This window comes from Coregonus lavaretus (assembly GCF_964263955.1).
Source record: "Coregonus lavaretus genome assembly, contig: HAP1_SCAFFOLD_1237, whole genome shotgun sequence".
Taxonomy (NCBI): Eukaryota; Metazoa; Chordata; class Actinopteri; order Salmoniformes; family Salmonidae; genus Coregonus; species Coregonus lavaretus.
This window is the reverse complement of record NW_028157183.1, coordinates 83,763-104,793: the sequence shown is the minus strand read 5'-3', so window position 1 is coordinate 104,793 and position 21,031 is coordinate 83,763. Positions and strand designations below refer to the sequence as shown.

General features: G+C 45.6%; 2 protein-coding genes across 2 annotated transcripts in view; both read left to right on the top strand.

The window, feature by feature from the left end:
* LOC311125710 (uncharacterized protein) overlaps nt 1-6,600 on the top strand; it is a 45,062-nt gene extending 38,462 nt beyond the window's left edge. The window contains exon 2 of the mRNA XM_084199741.1: nt 4,621-6,600. Coding sequence (XP_084055867.1) covers nt 4,621-5,247 — 627 coding nt within the window. The 3' untranslated portion in view covers nt 5,248-6,600. The remainder of the gene's footprint in view (nt 1-4,620) is intronic.
* An 8,568-nt stretch (nt 6,601-15,168) lies between these two features.
* On the top strand, nt 15,169-18,459 carry LOC311125708 (transcription factor Sox-7-like; the record flags this gene model as incomplete). Its single annotated transcript, XM_084199739.1, has 2 exons — nt 15,169-15,400; nt 17,336-18,459. The coding sequence occupies 2 exons, from the start codon at nt 15,169-15,171 to the stop codon at nt 18,457-18,459; spliced, it is 1,356 nt and encodes a 451-aa protein (XP_084055865.1).
* Nucleotides 18,460-21,031: the final 2,572 nt, after the last annotated feature.

The following is a 21,031-nucleotide window of genomic DNA, read 5'->3' as shown; positions in this document are numbered from 1 at the left end:
CCATAAATACAGGTATTCTATCAACCAGTACATTTTGAGTTTAACCATAATATTTGTTGTAATACTTGTTCTGTCTTTTCTGGGGGATGAAATTGAAATAAGTGTAACCATTTCTTTATTGCCTGTTTTGAGAAAGAGATACTTTTGAACGAGGTTCATTTTAAATTAAACCAAAACGATAAGTGCCAATCTGCACAAAGAGAAAAAAGGCCATTTTGGAACAAGGGCTTTTCTTAGTATTCTGTATAGGTGGAGTCCCGTGTAGCTCAGTTGGTAGAGCATGGCGCTTGCAACGCCAGGGTTGTAGGTTCGATCCCCGGGACCATCCATACGTAAAAATTTATGCGCGCATGACTAAGTCGCTTTGGATAAAAGCGTCTGCTAAATGGCATATTATTATTATTATTATTATTTGTGGGTTCGATTCCCACGGGGGGCCAGTATGAAAAATGTATGCACTCACTTAACTGTAAGTCTCTCTAGATAAGAGCGTCTGCTAAATGACTAAAATGTAAATGTAAGCTTTTAGTGAGAGGTTTAGTGCTTTTAATATTTACTCATCTCAGGACTCATCCTGATTACGTCATCTCAAAAATAGCAACAAAAAAATCAAACATCCCATTGTTCAGCTGAAAATTAAGAGAATCATTTATTTGTTTTTGCCAATGGATCAATGGATACGTCCTCGGAACACTACCCTCCCTTTCTTGTGTGGAATAGTATTGACTGTAATCTGTGTTCTGGTTGGTCGAGGACAGAGATTAATGACCAGTAGAATGCTTGCTTTAATCCCATGTGGCCTAACCAAGAGGTATCTGTAAATCTTGCAATATTCCCTGAATTGCTTAAGTTAATAACCAGCTGCATGAACAAAGAGTGAAAAAAACATACAGGCGTTGTACCAAATTACACCCTATTCCCTATATAGTGCACCAGATCCCTGGTCAAAAGAAGTGCACTATGTAGGGAACAGGGTGCCATTTGGGATGCGGCCACAGATAATATATTTGCTGTATGTAGATGAATACATTAATGTACGGGAGTGAAACTGACTCCAGAGCCATGGGAAGATATCAGAGGGCAAGCACCCTGTGAGTTTACTCTGAGTGTACAAAACATTAGAAACACCTTCCTAATATTGAGTTGCTCCCCCCCCTTTTTGCCCTCAGAACAGCCTCAATTCGTCGGGGGCGTGGACTCTACAGGGTGTGGAAAGCGTTCCACAGGGGATGCTGGCCCCTGTTGACTCCCAATGCTTTCCACAGTTGCGTCAAGTTGGCTGGATGTCCTTTCGGTGGCGGACCATCCTTGATACACATGGGAAACTATTGAGCGTGAAAAACCCAGCAGCGTTGCAGTTCTTGACTCAAACCGGTGCGCCTGGCACCTACTACCATACCCTGTTCAAAAGGCACTTCACCCTCTGAATGGCACACATACACAATCCATGTCTCAACTGACTCTAGGCTTAAAAATCCTTCTTAAACCTGTCTCGTCTCCTTCATCTACACTGATTTTAAAGGGGATTTAACAAGTGACATCAATAAGGGATCATAGCTTTCACCTGGATTCACCTGGTCAGTCGTATGTCATGGAAAGAGCAGGTGTTCCTAATGATTTGTACATAACGCCATATTACTTGCCTTTGTCGCTAGATTTCTAGAAATGATTGGCTACTTATTGCCTTTCAACCCGTCATCAATACACTCGTCTAACTTACTCACCAGTCACTCACCTAATAATGAAATCAGTCTTTGCATTAATATGTAGGCCCTAGTCCTAATCTGGAAGGAACCCAGGAGACTCACCCTGACGATGGTGTTTTCCGTCTCCCAACGAACTGTAGCGTTTTGAAAAATGCCTTCTCCTCTGCTGTCTCTACGGTGTAATGCACGGTAATGACTCGGCAGCATTGTTTAGTGTGGTCCTGGTGACTAGGTCTTATCCTTCAGGACCAATCATTATCAGTAGGCCATTAGGAAAATGAAGACCGACGCGGGGCCGGAGCAATGTGACAAAGTGCTGTGGTTGTGCCTGTTAACCCTGACTGTACCTCCGTTTACAGTTTATCTAGACAATACCTTTGTGGTCTGATGCTTGTGGCGTTGTGATAAAGTGCTGTATCGGTTTAATCCAGACCGAAGGTACGATATCTCTGTGGTTTGTGATGGCGTTGGCTTGGCGTGACAAAGTGCGGCGTCTGTACAGTTTAATCCAGATACAGCATGAATGAACACTTGGTCGGGGGCCATCAGCACTGACTGTGTCTGATGTGACCCAGTGCGGTGTCTCCTGTGACCCAGTGCGGTGTCTGATGTGACCCAGCGCGGTGTCTGATGTGACCCAGTGTGGTGTCTCCTGTGACCCAGTGCGGTGTCTCCTGTGACCCAGTGCGGTGTCTGATGTGACCCAGTGCGGTGTCTGATGTGACCCAGCGCGGTGTCTGATGTGACCCAGTGTGGTGTCTCCTGTGACCCAGTGCGGTGTCTCCTGTGACCCAGTGCGGTGTCTCCTGTGACCCAGTGCGGTGTCTGATGTGACCCAGTGCGGTGTCTGATGTGACCCAGTGCGGTGTCTGATGTGACCCAGTGCGGTGTCTGATGTGACCCAGTGCGGTATCTGATGTGACCCAGTGCGTTGTCTGATGTGACCCAGTGCGGTGTCTCCTGTGACCCAGTGCGGTGTCTCCTGTGACCCAGTGCGGTGTCTCCTGTGACCCAGTGCGGTGTCTCCTGTGACCCAGTGCGGTGTCTGATGTGACCCAGCGCGGTGTCTGATGTGACCCAGTGTGGTGTCTGATGTGACCCAGCGCGGTGTCTCCTGTGACCCAGTGCGGTGTCTGATGTGACCCAGTGCGGTGTCTGATGTGACCCAGTGCGGTGTCTGATGTGACCCAGTGCGGTGTCTGATGTGACCCAGTGCGGTGTCTGATATGACCCAGTGCGGTGTCTTATGTGACCCAGTGCGGTGTCTGATGTGACCCAGCGCGGTGTCTCCTGTGACCCAGTGCGGTGTCTGATGTGACCCAGTGCGGTGTCTGATGTGACCCAGTGTGGTGTCTGATGTGACCCAGTGCGGTGTCTGATGTGACCCAGTGCGGTGTCTGATGTGACCCAGTGCGGTGTCTGATGTGACCCAGCGCGGTGTCTGATGTGACCCAGTGCGGTGTCTCCTGTGACCCAGTGCGGTGTCTGATGTGACCCAGTGCGGTGTCTGATGTGACCCAGTGCGGTGTCTGATGTGACCCAGTGCGGTGTCTCCTGTGACCCAGCGCAGTGTCTCCTGTGACCCAGTGCGGTGTCTCCTGTGACCCAGTGCGGTGTCTGATGTGACCCAGTGCGGTGTCTGATGTGATCCAGCGCGGTGTCTCCTGTGACCCAGCGCGGTGTCTGATGTGACCCAGTGCGGTGTCTGATGTGATCCAGCGCGGTGTCTCCTGTGACCCAGCGCGGTGTCTGATGTGACCCAGCGCGGTGTCTGATGTGACCCAGTGCGGTGTCTGATGTGACCCAGTGCGGTGTCTGATGTGACCCAGTGCGGTGTCTGATGTGACCCAGCGCGGTGTCTGATGTGACCCAGTGCGGTGTCTGATGTGACCCAGTGCGGTGTTCTATTAATATTCCAAACGGGGTACAAAGACTCGCTCAGCAACACCAAAGCCCCCCTGTCTTCTAACTGAAACCAATAGAAGCCTAACTCTTACATTTTACATTTTAGTCATTTAGCAGACGCTCTTATCCAGAGCGACTTACAGTTAGTGAGTGCATACATTTTTCATACTGGAACTCTACTGTCAAGGACTCGGGTTGTCTTTATTTTGTGAGATGTTTTCAAAGGCCAACGGTGCTGCGCTGTGATGATGTCACTGGGACATGTTTCTACAGAAGACTGGTTGATTGACAGTCAGTGGTTGTGGAGGTGACACGTCGTGAAGGCGTGGCAGTTTGTAATGTAGAGATTGGAGGGTGTTGACAGTTTTAAAGGTGGCGGTGCAGTCAAACACTTGATTTTCCTGTTTAAAAGAATAATATTTCCACACAGGTTGAAATAACACTCTGAAATTGTGGAAAGTATGATAATGCCCTTTTAGTGTAAGTCTGGAATTTCAGCCTGTTCAGGTGGGATGGAGTTTTTGGCCCAGAGCATGACATCACAATCTGATTATTCTGACCAATGACCAGTCATCTTTTATTTGCATGTGTATCCTCCTACTCTGAAGGGGGGTCGGTTCTACAGCAGTGCTATTCAAACTTTTTCAAATCTAATAACACAGCCTTAAAATGGGTACTTTTTTTTTTTTTTTTTTTACTTCAACAAATAACCTTCAATTCATTACATTCTTCTGCTTTAGAGTCTAGACAATCATATCCGCCAATCAGGGCTGTGTATGTAAATATATTTACATTTGTATCAACACGCCCACACGATCAGACTGAGCATTTTAATGGTGGCTCAGGGAAATAAATGATTGCAAATCTATTTCATGAAATAAAATGCACACAGTGATTTATGAGACATACCTGTGATTATTTAAAGTAGCAGGCAGTAGGGGAACATGGCTTATATTTGAAATGTGGCAATAAACTATTCTTACTTTTCATTCCTGATGTGTTTCTGTAGGAGAGCAGTGGGCCAGACTCCCAGCAGGTGACAGAGAAGGAGAACGGGGAAGTTACAGCACCAGCTACAAAGGTTGCGACCCCTGAACCTGATGTAGAGGCCATCACCAAGACAGTCACCAGCACCCTCTCCATGCAGGAGTACTTTGCCCAGCGGATGGCTCAGCTAAAAAAGGGTCGTGGCGAGTCTCCCACTGCAACCTCGTCACCAGAGAGCAGTGATGGGCAGCAAGTCCCGGCTGATTTTGTCACTGACGACACGGAGGAACTCACGTCGAAGAAGAAGAAGAAGAAGAGAAAGAGAGAGAGGGAAGAGGATGAAGTGGTGATAAAGGAGGAGTGTGACGTAGCTCCCGTGTCGGAGGAGTGCGAGAAGAAGAAGAAGAAGAAGAAGAAGAAAAAGCGGGCGGAGAAAGAGGTGTTGGCTGAAGACTGCAGCGCCACCACTGGTGTGGAGCAGAACTGCGAGGACGACCAAACTGTAGACGTAACGGAGTCTGAGGTTGTAAATAAGAAAAGGAGGAATCAGGAGGAGGAGGTTGCAGTGGAGGACGAGGAGGAGGTGATTGTGGTAAAAGAGAAGAAATCTAAAAACAAAAACAAAAAGAAGAGGAAAGAGCATTTGTAGAAATCTAGAACTGTCTTCTCTTGTCCTCTTGGAGTGTGCACCCTATTCCCTATGTAGTGCAGTACCCAATAGGGCTCTGGTATAAAGTAGTGCACTGTAGAGAACAGGGTGCCCATTTGGGACGCACAATAGTCCTCAGGTTTCTCTGCTACATTACAGCAGGCCTCTGGCCATACATGGAAGACCTGGGTCTATGCACAGAGTGATATTCCCATCAGGTTGTTTGGACTGAATATCTGCTGGGAGTAATAAAGGGAGGCCTACGTTTCTGGAGCCATGCAGGATGAGTTTGGTGCTTTCCCAGAGATACACTTTTAGAATGATCATTGTGACCCTATGTTCTCTGGATGTCCCCTGTAGTCTCCTGTAGTCCCCCTGTAGTCTCCCTGTAGTCTCTGCTCAATATAGTCTCCCTATAGTCTCTGCTCCATATAGTCTCCCTGTAGTCTCCCTGTAGTCTCCCTGTAGTCTCCCTGTAGTCTCCCTGTAGTCTCTGCTCAATATAGTCTCCCTATAGTCTCTGCTCCATATAGTCTCCCTGTAGTCTCCCTGTAGTCTCCCTGTAGTCCCCCTGTAGTCTCCCTGTAGTCTCCCTGTAGTCTCTGCTCAATATAGTCTCCCTATAGTCTCTGCTCCATATAGTCTCCCTGTAGTCTCCCTGTAGTCTCCCTGTAGTCTCCCTGTAGTCCCCCTGTAGTCTCCCTGTAGTCCCCCTGTAGTCTCCCTGTAGTCTCCCTGTAGTCTCTGCTCAATATAGTCTCCCTATAGTCTCTGCTCCATATAGTCTCCCTGTAGTCTCCCTATAGTATTCCTGTAGTCCCCCTTTAGTATTCCTATAGTCTCTGCTCCCTATAGTATTCCTGTAGTCTCCCTGTAGTCTCCCTATAGTATTCCTGTAGTCTCCCTGTAGTCCCCCTGTAGTCTCTGCTCCCTATAGTATTCCTGTAGTCTCCCTGTAGTCCCCCTGTAGTCTCCCTGTAGTCTCCCTGTAGTCTCTGCTCAATATAGTCTCCCTATAGTCTCTGCTCCATATAGTCTCCCTGTAGTCTCCCTATAGTATTCCTGTAGTCCCCCTTTAGTATTCCTATAGTCTCTGCTCCCTATAGTATTCCTGTAGTCTCCCTGTAGTCTCCCTATAGTCTCTGCTCCCTATAGTATTCCTGTAGTCTCCCTATAGTCTCTGTATGACTATATGATGAGCTTTGATGAATTGATATTCGACAGCCATTATAATACAGGGCAGGGGACCTTTCATAGTAATGGACTGATGTGTGTTTGATATCACAATAACGTGTTCTCTTTTTAATCAGATGAAATCAAGCTGTCGGTGTTGCTGATCAATAAATCAAACTCAAAAAGAGAACTGGGTTTTTATCTGTTGAATAATGTTCTATATTGGCTTTTTGCCTACTGACATTCAGCACATCCAGTACACAGGCCTATATACTGTCATTACTATAGTCCATATGTTAATGTTTGTAGTGTCTAATGTTTTGTCTGAACCAGGCCTGATACACCACAATTGTGTGTTGGCTAATCACCTTATCGATCGATCCATTAACTGCCTCATCTCATGTTTATATGGATCAGCTACAACATTGTCCTCCATGGGCTCCCGAGTGGCGCAGCGGTCTAAGGCACTGCATCTCAGTGCTAGAGGCGTCACTACAGACCCGTGTTCGATCGCGGGCTGTATCACAACCGGCCGTGATCGGGAGTCCCATAGGGCGGCGCACAATTGGCCCAGCGTCGTCCGGGTTAGGGGAGGGTTTGGCCGGGGGGGGGGGCTTTATTTGCCTAATCACGCTCTAGTGACTCCTTGTGGCGGGCCGGGCGCATGCAGGCTGACCTCGGTCGTCAGTTGAACGGTGTTTCCTCCGACGCATTAGTGCGGTTAGGCGGGTCGTGTTTCGGAGGACGCATGACTTGACCTTCGCCTCCCGAGCCCGTTGGGGAGTTGCAGCGATGAGTCGAGATCGTAGCTGAGGAGAAAAAGGGGGTAAAATACAATAAAATATCTTTACTGTTTTATTGTCCTCCATATCAGTTGTATTTCTGTTTAGCCAACATAGCGTGGTGCGACATGTTGAATGGTACAGTCTATGTAGGTTGTGCTTTGTGTGACTTGTTGAATGGTACAGTACTTGTCTATTCAAGTTGTGTTTTCATTAGTACCCTAGCAATATGCCTTTTGAGGGAATAGACTGACAGAATAAATGCACTCCCTTAGCAACTCCCTTAGCAACTCCCTTAGCATCTGACAGTTTCAACACTCTGTTGTGTCATTTATCAAGTTATGAAATACAGACCAAACCCTAATAACAAGCTGGTCCTGTTTGTCATCTGAGTGGGTGATCAACTTTATAAGGAAACTATCTCCAGTGGGTTAGAGAATGGCGCTGGTGACACCAAGGGTAGTGGGATTGGATAAAAGCGTCTGCTAAATGGCATATATACACACTACCGGTCAAAAGTTTTAGAACACCTACTCATTCAAGGGTTTTTCTTTATTGTTTTACTATTTTCTACATTGTAGAATAATAGTGAAGACATCAAAACTATGAAATGGCACATATGGAATCATGTAGTAACCAAAAAAGGGTTAAACAAATCAAAATATATTTTTATATTTGAGATTCTTCAAATAGCCACCCTTTGCCTTGATGACAGCTTTGCACACTCTTGGCATTACATTACTGTTACACCAAAAACATTTATTGTGAAATTTTAGGATGGTTAGCTGAAATAGTAAAACAAAAAAAAGCTCATGCGCCCAAAACTCATCAACGCCCTCCTCTAGGCAGAATGTGCTTTGATTTAACCAAACTACAGGAAGGTTATTATTTAACACCATCTGAAACTACAGGAAGGTTATTATTTAACACCATCTGCTCTAAACAGTAATTGAAGACGATTTAAATGCCATATTCCCATGAAACTGATTGAGATCAAATGATTGCCATGCTGCAGAAGCAGTTTGGACGTTAAAGAATTCTCATGAACGATTGACAGGGACGACGGCCTGTTTTGAAATTAGGAGAACGTCTTAACTTGGCGTTTGACGGTATAAAAAATATAACGTTTTCTTACGTTTACGTCATTTCTTACGTTTACGTCATTTAGCAGACGCTCTTATCCAGAGCGACTTACACATTGGTGCATTCAACTTACAGTGGGGAGAACAAGTATTTGATACACTGCAGGTTTTCCTACTTACAAAGCTTATCCAGAGCGACTTACAAATTGGTGCATTCAACTTATGATAGCCAGTGGGACAACCACTTTTTTTTGGGGGGGGGGGGTTTCTTTATATTTACATTTTCTTGAGACAATATGTGTTGGCACAGGAAGACGTTGCAATTGGAGGATGCATTTTATGCATAGGCCTGTTCCACAATGATATTCAATAGGCTACATCTGTCGGTACGAACTTTGACGAATAATTACCTCATTTACATTTGTATTGCGCTCCAGCACCTAAAAAAGCAGCACTACACCATGAGCCAAACATTTTTTTATTAATGTAGGCTACACTGTCCCTCGAATGTCCCGCAAAATCATCCTGTTGTCACGCCTTCGGGCAATTTTTATGTGGTCACCCTAGTAACGGTCTGACCACTGTTTTTATTGTTTGAACTACAAATTGCCCCTTTAACATCCAAACAGGACACAGAAGACACTTCTACAGAAAGAAGACAAAAAAGAAACCTCTCCTCTCTGCAGCCTGACTGAGACTAACCATCATGTCTCTCTGCACCCTGACTGAGACTAACCATCATGTCTCTCTGCACCCTGACTGAGACTAACCATCATGTCTCTCTGCAGCCTGACTGTTACTGACCATCATGTCTCTCTGCAGCCTGACTGAGACTAACCATCATGTCTCTCTATAGCCTGACTGAAACTAACCATCATGTCTCTCTGCAGCCTGACTGTTACTGACCATCATGTCTCTCTGCAGCCTGACTGTTACTAACCATCATGTCTCTCTGCAGCCTGACTGTTACTAACCATCATGTCTCTCTGCAGCCTGACTGTTATTGACCATCTTGTCTCTCTGCAGCCTGAATGTTACTGACCATCTTGTCTCTCTGCAGCCTGAATGTTACTGACCATCTTGTCTCTCTGCAGCCTGAATGTTACTGACCATCTTGTCTCTCTGCAGCCTGAATGTTACTGACCATCTTGTCTCTCTGCAGCCTGAATGTTACTGACCATCTTGTCTCTCTGCAGCCTGAATGTTACTGACCATCTTGTCTCTCTGCAGCCTGAATGTTACTGACCATCTTGTCTCTCTGCAGCCTGAATGTTACTGACCATCTTGTCTCTCTGCAGCCTGAATGTTACTGACCATCTTGTCTCTCTGCAGCCTGAATGTTACTGACCATCTTGTCTCTCTGCAGCCTGAATGTTACTGACCATCTTGTCTCTCTGCAGCCTGAATGTTACTGACCATCTTGTCTCTCTGCAGCCTGAATGTTACTGACCATCTTGTCTCTCTGCAGCCTGAATGTTACTGACCATCTTGTCTCTCTGCAGCCTGAATGTTACTGACCATCTTGTCTCTCTGCTGCCTGAATGTTACTGACCATCTTGTCTCTCTGCAGCCTGAATGTTACTGACCATCTTGTCTCTCTGCAGCCTGAATGTTACTGACCATCTTGTCTCTCTGCAGCCTGAATGTTACTGACCATCTTGTCTCTCTGCAGCCTGAATGTTACTGACCATCTTGTCTCTCTGCAGCCTGAATGTTACTGACCATCTTGTCTCTCTGCAGCCTGAATGTTACTGACCATCTTGTCTCTCTGCAGCCTGAATGTTACTGACCATCTTGTCTCTCTGCAGCCTGAATGTTACTGACCATCTTGTCTCTCTGCAGCCTGAATGTTACTGACCATCTTGTCTCTCTGCAGCCTGAATGTTACTGACCATCTTGTCTCTCTGCAGCCTGAATGTTACTGACCATCTTGTCTCTCTGCAGCCTGAATGTTACTGACCATCTTGTCTCTCAATAGCCTGACTGTATCAATAGCCTGACTGTATCAATAGCCTGACTGAGACTACCTACAGTCCCTTCGGAAAGTTTTCAGACCCATTGACTTTTTCCACATTTTGTTACGATACAGCCTTATTCTAAAATTGATTAAATTGTTTTTTACTTATCAATCTACACACAATACCCCATAATGACAAAGCAAAAAAACGGAAATATCACATTTACATAAGTATTCAGGAACTCTAGAGCTCTGTCAGAGTGACAATCGGGTTCTTGGTCACCTCCCTGACCAAGGCCCTTCTCCCCCGATTGCTCAGTTTGGCCGGTCGGCCAGCTCTAGGAAGAGTGTTGGTGGTTCCTAACTTCTTCCATTTAAGAATGATGGAGGCCACTGTGTTCTTGGGGACCTTCAATGCTGCAGAAATGTTTTGGTACCCTTCCCCAGATCTGTGCCTCGACACAATCCTGTCTCGGAGCTCTACGGACAATTCCTTTGACCTCATGGCTTGATTTTTGCTCTGACATGCATTGTCAACTGTGGGACCTTTTATATAGACAGGTGTGTGCCTTTCCAAATCATGTCCAATCAATTGAATTTACCACAAGTGGACTCCAATCAAGTTCTAGAAACATCTGAAGGATGATCAATGGAAACAGCATGGTCACCTACAAACAAGCAAGATTTCTGGCTCTCACAGACCTGTAACTTCTTCTTTAAGAGGCTCCTCTGTCCTCCACTCGTTACCTGTATTAATGGCACCTGTTTGAACTTGTTATCAGTATAAAAGACACCTGTCCACAACCTCAAACAGTCACACTCCAAACTCCACTATGGCCAAGACCAAAGAGCTGTCAAAGGACACCAGAAACAAAATTGTAGACCTGCACCAGGCTGGGAAGACTGAATCTGCAATAGGTAAGCAGCTTGGTTTGAAGAAATCAACTGTGGGAGCAATTATTAGGAAATGGAAGACATACAAGACCACTGATAATCTCCCTCGATCTGGGGCTCCACGCAAGATCTCACCCCGTGGGGTCAAAATGATCACAAGAACGGTGAGCAAAAATCCCAGAACCACACGGGGGACCTAGTGAATGACCTGCAGAGAGCTGGGACCAAAGTAACAAAGCCTACCATCAGTAACACACTACGCCGCCAGGGACTCAAATCCTGCAGTGCCAGACGTGTCCCCCTGCTTAAGCCAGTACATGTCCAGGCCCGTCTGAAGTTTGCTAGAGTGCATTTGGATGATCCAGAAGAGGATTGGGAGAATGTCATATGGTCAGATGAAACCAAAATATAACTTTTTGGTAAAAACTCAACTCGTCGTGTTTGGAGGACAAAGAATGCTGAGTTGCATCCAAAGAACACTATACCTACTGTGAAGCATGGGGGTGGAAACATCATGCTTTGGGGCTGTTTTTCTGCAAAGGGACCAGGACGACTGATCCGTGTAAAGGAAAGAATGAATGTGGCCATGTATCGTGAGATTTTGAGTGAAAACCTCCTTCCATCAGCAAGGGCATTGAAGATGAAACGTGGCTGGGTCTTTCAGCATGACAATGATCCCAAACACACTGCCCGGGCAACGAAGGAGTGGCTTCGTAAGAAGCATTTCAAGGTCCTGGAGTGGCCTAGCCAGTCTCCAGATCTCAACCCCATAGAAAATCTTTGGAGGGAGTTGAAAGTCCGTGTTGCCCAGCGACAGCCCCAAAACATCACTGCTCTAGAGGAGATCTGCATGGAGGAATGGGCCAAAATACCAGCAACTGTGTGAAAACCTTGTGAAGACTTACAGAAAACGTTTGACCTGTATCATTGCCAACAAAGGGTATATAACAAAGTATTGAGAAACTTTTGTTATTGACCAAATACTTATTTTCCACCATAATTTGCAAATAAATTCATTAAAAATCCTACAATGTGATTTTCTGGATTTTTTTTTCTCATTTTGTCTGTCATAGTTGACGTGTACCTATGATGAAAATTACAGGCCTCTCTCATCTTTTTAAGTGGGAGAACTTGCACAATTGGTGGCTGACTAAATACTTTTTTCCCCCACTGTATATCTCCTACTCTCACCACTCCCCTCCCCCCCTTGACCCACCTTCCTCTACTTTCTTCACTGCCTCCGCATATGACAACTTCTTCTCTACTCTTACCCTGGAAACCTCAACCTGCTTCTCTCGCACTGGACATGTCTGATCCCCAGCCCCATGGCCACCCCTACAATTAACACACACCTGACTTCCCCCACTGCTTCACACTCCTTTGTCTCGTGCCCTTCTGCACACTTCTCACACCTTGGAATCTCCCTCCTACATACTGCTGCCACATGCCCATAAGTTTGACACCTGTAACATCGTAATGTACTTGGCACATAAGCTCGCGCAGGATAACTTATATATCCTAACTTAACTTTATCCGACAAAGACTCAACTTCAAAACTCAAAAGAACAGACAGTGACTCTTCTGTTTCCCCACTCTCGCCACCCTGTTTACATCGCACCAAATGACGAGCATCACACACACCGGGAATCTTCTCCTTCAGTTGATCCACTTTTACATTTACTGCTTCACCAGAACTCTCTCTTCTCAATGGCACCCTTTTCCTAAGAGCGAAAACAATTCACAATTCTTTCCCCCATTTGTTTAACTCTGAGCGCCTTCTCCCTCTGACCAACAGAAACACAAACAATTATCACTAGACCACTTCTGGTTACCCTCACCGATTCCTCTTTACCCAACGCTTTTTTCACCCATCTTGAAACCACAAATGGATCCGCCAAAAGGCAGAGCAGGAGATGTTCACCCCTCCGCGTCCAGACAGCAAATGAATCGCGCATGCGGGAAGCCGCCACTGGCTGATCCCGCCGCTGGCTGATCCCGCCGCTGGCTGATCCCGCCCTGGCTTACATTCAGAACGGGATGTAAATGTAAAACATAAAACAAAACAAAAAAGAATCGACAGAAGAAAGTTCATCTGTAGTTCTAAACATATTTAGGGTGTTTTTTACTCACTTTTTGTCTCTCCTACAGCGTTATTCCTCTCTCCTACAGCGTTATTCCTCTCTCCTACAGCGTTATTCCTCTCTCCTACAGCGTTATTCCTCTCTCCTACAGTGTTATTCCTCTCTCCTACAGCGTTATTCCTCTCTCCTACAGCGTTATTCCTCTCTCCTACAGCGTTATTCCTCTCTCCTACAGCGTTATTCCTCTCTCCTACAGCGTTATTCCTCTCTCCTACAGTGTTATTCCTCTCTCCTACAGCGTTATTCCTCTCTCCTACAGCGTTATTCCTCTCTCCTACAGCATTATTCCTCTCTCCTACAGCGTTATTCCTCTCCCCTACAGCGTTATTCCTCTCTCCTACAGCGTTATTCCTCTCTCCTACAGCGTTATTCCTCTCTCCTACAGCGTTATTCCTCTCTCCTACAGCGTTATTCCTCTCTCCTACAGCATTATTCCTCTCTCCTACAGCGTTATTCCTCTCTCCTACAGCGTTATTCCTCTCTCCTACAGCGTTATTCCTCTCTCCTACAGCGTTATTCCCCCATCCTACAGCATTATTCCTCTGTCCTACAGCGTTATTCCTCTCTACTACAGCGTTATTCCGCTCTCCTACAGCGTTATTCCGCTCTCCTACAGCGTTATTCCTCTCTCCTACAGCGTCCATCACAATTACATGCACATGGCCAATTATGCAAATTAGGCGATGACATCATTTAGTGACTTCTAGCGACTTTTAGGACAGCCAATAGCTACTTTCCTTACTGAGGAGTTGGCAACAGTGCACATTTTCTGATCAAGCATAAACTGTCTCTTAGGCTATGAAAAAGAACAGGTATGATTAGTCTACTTACACTTCTTCAGGTGAGGTAATATCTTTAGAAACACGACGGAGAAATTGACAGATTACCTTTACCACGTCATTAGAAGTCCTGAAAGTCAAACAAATGGAAAGGGTCTTTCCGACAGCCTAATATTTCCCGTCATCATGCATGCATCAAGCATGTAAGTGAAACGGGGGATACCTAGTCAGTTGTACAACTGAATGCATTCAACTGAAATGTGTCTTCCGCATTTAACCCAACCCCACTCATTATTGGGAATGTTTTTATTTATTTATTTGTTTTCTTTGTCATTTAGCAGACGCTCTTATCCAGAGCGACATACAGGAGCAATTAGGGCATGTGTGAAAGCTTTTCAATTTGTCTTACTTATTTTACGGTTTACGAAAAAAAAACAAAAAAACATCTGAATCATTCAAAACAATATGAATAATATAATAATTAAAAAAATTAATGTAAAAATCTAAGGCGGTGTAATGCCACTGAGGGAAATAAAAGTTAGTACATTCTATAAAATGACAGTTAAGATGACAGCTAAGAACCAATTAGGACTCTATCTTTTATTACTGTCATTAGGCCTAGCCTATTAAATCTGTTTTGGCGTATGACGTGATTTATTAGTAAATGGTGCTGAAATGTCCCTTCTTTTTTTTTTTTTCTCCTCGCAGGCAGGTTTCAAGTTGCAATCAAGGAGGAGCTGAGAGTCTTCCGTGGCGGCTGTTGGAAACCTGCTCCTCAAATATAAAGAGATGTTTTGCCTTCCAACCGCAAGCAAACACGGAATCACAACCTCATAGGAGGAGATCAGAAACCATACACACGGTTCTTCTCATAACCAAAAGTGGTCAACCAGTGTTGCCTAGACTAATAGCCTACAGCACAACCCATTTAGTCAGTTGAAGAGATCAGATCGTTACAAACGAATTATTTATTCTAAGAAAGTTCTATATATCTTATGGAACGTATTTCTTAAGGCGCATTCCATTCTAATAGCATCTAGCGAATTGAGAGCAACTGAAGTTTTGTTGAGAGAGAGAGAGAGAGGGAGAGAGGAGAGTGCGCGGAGAGTGAGGATGGCTGCATTGATCAGCGCGTACTCGTCTTGGCCGGAGAGCTTTGAGTGCTCGGCGGGAGATGGGGATGTGGCCGACGGACACGGCTCACACAGAACCCCCGTGGACAAGGCGTCCGAGCCGCGCATCAGACGGCCCATGAATGCGTTCATGGTCTGGGCTAAAGATGAGAGGAAGCGCCTGGCTGCACAGAATCCGGACCTGCACAACGCAGAGCTCAGCAAGATGCTGGGTGAGATGAACGTTTATTTTTTACGGACATATTTTAATATTTATAGATACAATATTTAGGATATTATCATTATGCTATACCCAGGCTCTGCCAAAAAGTTGGCCTGTGTCAAATCACACCTATTCCTAGCCTACAACTTTCCACGGTAGTTGAGATGAGAAATGATGTATTCAACTTTAGCCTAAAGTATATCAAGAAAATATAATCGATCAAAAATATATAAACTTCTTAGTTTCTTGAGCATCATCCATATATGTTATCTCCTAAAATAAATGAAAAATAAACTCCTCACGAAAACTTTAAGTGGCAGTAAATTAATGAGTGGACGTCGCTAATTCGATTAAAAGGCAATCAATCTCATTGCACAAAGTTCTCTTAAATGTAGGTAGTTTATCACGAGGCCTGTCGGTCATTTGGATTAGTGCGTAAATCTCAACGTGCGCCCTTGCACGTCGTTATTGTCTGTTTTCCGTCACTCACAATTATATTTCGCTCATAAAATACATAAAAACAGACAAACTATATTAGGCAGTTAAATGTAAATACGTATTTGCTAATTTTGATACATTTTGAAAGCATAGGCCTATCCATTCCTATTGAACTGACGGGGATGAACTTTTAAGGCTCAAAATAAAGACTTACATTTTGACTTATTTGTTGCTTTTTCGTTAAAATTAGGTTACCTTTCGGTATAACAGGTAGTTCATTATTTCGTTAAAATTATTGAATGAGTATTATGTTCCTCTTTGCCAAAAAAAAAAAGTGTAGCCCGTATTACAGTGTAGATATAGAGGAAATGTTTTCCTCTAACGCAGTATTCAGTTAAAATTTTAATTAAAGTGAAGTTTTTACATGGACTTAATTTGTATTTTATTTTTCAGGATAAGGTATCCTAGCCCAAAATCCCCTTTGCTATTATGATGCTATTATTTTCGGTTAGTGCACAACTCTTCCACCACGGAATATGGTGAATAATTTAGTTTCAACCAGATGTAATTAATAATTTGGTATGTGTGTTAGACTATGCATTTTCCAACTTTAGGTTGCTGAAAGGTGTGAGACACTTTATTGAAGTTTCCACCAACTGAGAATATGTGATGTTTAGATTTAAAATAAAGATGTATTATTTTTAAGGGAACGAGTTTTTCAGTGAGTTTTTGTGTGGAATGAAATCGACAAAAATAAATGAGGCTACCTATTCCATGAAAAACACAGATACAACTCATCAACACGAGAGAGAGAGAGTTTAACTGATCAACATTAGAGAGAGAGAGAGAGAGAGAGAGAGAGATTTATACTTTATTTAGATATAAAGCATGGAAGGGAAATTGACAATGTTTTCCTCAAATATATTTTTCTGTTCAATTCCTCCAAAAGAAGAAAACGGACATTTAGTAAAGACATCTTGTGGAAATTAGATCTGACATCACTAGATGTTGATAAATTATCTTCAGGATAATTCTCAACAGTTGAAGGTGCATTTCATTTCAATGCAACAACTATGTCATAATAACTCATGAACAAAACACACCGTGCAACCATTTTGTTTTTACAGGAGCTTTTGCTCTCTGTACGTCCTTCAAAAAGAATAACCTCCATTGAACAAGAAAATAAGTGCTATTTTGGATGATAAAGTCATTTTAAAAAGGTAGAAACTCCAGATCTTGGATGTTCCGCAAACATTTTTTTTTATGGATTACAAATTCCGTTCTATTGAACATTGACAATTAGTGCTTATTCGTTGATGCTAAACTAATACCAGCTCCGTGTTTTCCACACTAATGTTTCAGTCAGCTAATATGTCTTTTAAAAGTTATCCTCCATCGAACATACAACAACAACAACAACAACAAAATAAGTGAATTGGTCTTATCAATCAATAATAATCATTGCAGACAATAAATGAATATAAGTCCTGTTGTTTCCTCCTCCCAGGCAGGTCGTGGAAGGCCCTGACCCCCCCTCAGAAGCGTCCGTACGTGGAGGAGGCAGAGAGGCTGCGGGTGCAGCACATGCAGGACTACCCCAACTACAAGTACCGCCCCCGTCGGAAGAAGCAGCTAAAACGTATCTGTAAACGTGTGGACCCCGTGTTCCTACTGGGCAGCCTGGCGGGCCCCAACCGGAATTCCCTGCCCGACCCCCGGGGCCTCTGCCTCCCCTTGGGTTTGGATAAGGATGGGGATGGGGTTATTGGCGGCGACGGAGGTGTTGGGTTCTTGACCGTCTCTTCCCCAAGCCCGGGGCCTCTACCTGGGGTTAGATCCTTCAGAGACGTACCGTCCGGCTCCAGCTCCGGCAGCTTCGACACCTACCCCTACGGACTTCCCACCCCGCCTGAGATGTCCCCTCTGGATCACGCTCTAGACCACGACCACCCCTCTTACTACCCTTCCTCCTCCTCCTCTTCCTCCTCCTCCTCGTCCGTCTCCTGCCCCGAGGAATGCCACCAGCAGCACCAACGTCAGGGTCAGACCCCCGGAGGTGGAGGTGGGGGTCACATGTGCCTCAGTCCTTCATCCTACCACCCTGACTACACCCAGACCCAGACTTCCGTCCGCTGTGGTGGCTCCCGCTCCCACCTGGCCCACCTCTCCCATGTGTCCCAGGCCCAGTCCGGAGGCCTCATCCCTGGGAATCCTCTGTCCTACTACAGCCCATCCTCCTGGTCCTCTCAGCTCCAGGTCCACCCGGGCTTCAATCACCCTCACTTAGGTCACCTGTCCCCAGGTCACCAGCACCACCTGGGTCAGCTCTCCCCTCCTCCAGAGCAGAACCACAGTCATCTGGACCAGCTGAGTCAGGTAGAGCTTCTAGGGGAGGTCGACCGTGACGAGTTCGACCAGTACCTGAACTCGACGGCGGCGGGCGCGGCAGCAGCGGGGGTGGGGATGTTCCACTCCGAACAGGGAGGAGGGGGGATGACGGTGACGGGTCACATCCAGGTGACATCGGCCTCAGCGCCGTCTTCTGAGGGCAGCGTCGTCGGGGAAACCAGCCTGATCTCTGTGCTGGCGGACGCCACGGCAACGTACTACAACAACTACGGCATCTCTTAGACGGGGGACGGGTTGCCGAGGTCGCCATGCCGACGCCCACCGCTCCCATCATCACACCTGGAAATGACCAGGGGAGAGAGAGAGGGGGAGAGGGGGGAGGGGAGAGAGAGAGAGAGAGAGAGAGAGAGAGAGAGAGAGAGAGAGAGAGAGAGAGAGAGAGAGAGAGAGAGAGAGAGAGAGAGAGAGAGGGGGGGAGGGGAGAGAGAGGAGGGTCTGAGTGCTGATCTAGGATCAGATCCCCCCCCCCCGTCCCCCCCCCCCCGTCCCCCCGTCCATATAATCTTATTCATTGTGATCTAAACCGATCCTAAGTCAGCACTCCTACTCTGAGAAGCTTGATACCTGTGGCCCTAGGTAGAGGCCATGGAGATGGGTGAGGGTCGACAGCAGGAACAATCACATAGATACATGATTGTTTGGGGCCGAGAGAGGAGGGGGAGAGGGGGGAGAGAGGAGGGGGAGAGGGGAGATAGGAGGGGGAGAGGGGAGAGAGGAGGGGGAGGGGAGAGAGAGGGGGAGAGAGAGGGGGAGAGGGGGGGAGGGGAGAGAGGAGGGGGAGAGAGGGGGGGGAGAGGGAGAGAGAGGAGGGGGAGAGGAGAGAGAGGAGGGGGAGAGGAGAGCGAGAGACAGACAGAGAGAGAGAGAGAGAGAGAGACCTCAGGGATGCTCAGCACTAGTTTGTCACTTCTTCTATCCGTCTATTTCCAAAACAGAATAACAATCGGACAGTTTGAGTCATTGTTGTCCAGTTGTAAAATGTCTTAACGTGTTGCCAGTAAGGTTCTTATCGCTTCTTCAAGTACCTTGATGTTTCACCTAAATGCTTTATCGTAATGCTGTTATTATCAATTCTTTCTGTTTGAATGTTTATTATTTGTTACCCAACAATAGTTGGAGTTTTACCTCAGTAGTAAATGAGGATTAGATGGACATTTCTTATGCCAATTCTCCTAGACAACATGACCGCGTCACAAATGGCACCCTACTCCCTATATAGTGCACTACTAGGAACCGTAGGGCTCGTGTCGAAAGTAGTGCACTATAAAGGGAATCGGGTGCCATTTTGAGACGGAGCCACGGTGTATCATGAAGAAAATACTTTATATACTTTTTATTTTCAAGTATTTAATGTATAATCATAATCTTTACAATGAACATAGTAATGATGATAACTATGTATTTACTGTATGCTGATTTAGGTTTGTGAAGTTGAATTAATTTAAAATAAAAGTTCCACTTTTATATAAAAATATTTGCAACTTGGATATAACCACACGCCGACATACACAGACCAACATCAGGGTATATCAAAATATTTTGGATAATTTGGTATAATACTGCATAATGCATAATAATACTCAAATATATATGATATTGTACTGAAGAAAGGGGTTAAGACTTCTTTTCAATAGACAGCTGTTTGCTTATAGCAAGTATTTATAGCAAAATAGTATTGTGAATGATGAAATGATCTCAGCATTGGTTTTTGCTGCAAGAAGTAACCAAGAGGAACACTGGTTACTGGTAATATTATTATGTCAGTGATGTTGATACGAGTGTGTCACCAATGCCTGCTCGGACTCTCTCTCTCTCTCCCCCCTCCTCCCCTCTCTCTCTCTCTCTCCCCCCTCCTCCCTCTTTCATTCCTCCCTGGTTCAGATGATTAGTGTAAAACATGCTCTCCCCTTTCTCTCTCTCCCCTTTCCTCTCTCTCCTCTCCTCTCTCCCTTTCTCTCTCTCTCCCTTCTCCCTCTCTCTCTCTCTCTCTCTCTCTCTCTTCTCTCCTTCTCTCTCTCTCTCTCTCTCTCTCTTCTCTCTCTCTCTCTCTCTCTCTCTCTCTCGCTCGCTCGCTCTCTCTCTCTCTCTCTCTCTCTCTCTCTCTCTCTCTCTCTCTCTCTCTCTCTCTCTCTCTCTCTCTCTCTCTCTCTCTCTCTCTCTCTCTCTCTCTCTCTCTCTCTCTCTCTCTCTCTCTCTCTCTCTCTCTCTCTCTCTCTCTCTCTCTCTCTCTCTCTCTCTCTCTCTCTCTCTCTCTCTCTCTCTCTGTTCTTTATAAACTGTAGTTGTAGAGTGAAATAAATAAACAAATAAATCAGCATGTTCTTCACCATTGACTGTTTCTAAAATGTTCCTCATTTCTCTCTCTCCCCGTCTCCTTTTTCCTCCCAGAATTCTTCTCTCTCTCTCTGATAAAAGGAATTCAGGGGGCTTTTGACAAATCCTGGAGTCTGGCACTTTAGCTCGGCGGGTCTTCCTGCGTTGTTGTTTTTTGGGACCAGCTGAGTCGTGCTCCTAGTGAAGAGGATGTGACTGCTGCGTGGTGTTTCCTGACTGATAAGACCTGAGCATCAGGATGTTTGGGGGTCGGCTGGGCCGCGGCAGTAAAGAGGGGAGCGGAGGGGAGGGGAGGGGAACCCATTGGTCGGTATGGGGGATAGAGAGGAGGAAACAGGGCTGTGTTTACTGGGGGACCTTGTCGACCTGGCTGGCTGGCTCAACATGCCTCGGCCACACACACACACACACACACACATGCAAAGAGACACACACACAGAGGTGGACACACGTGCAAGCG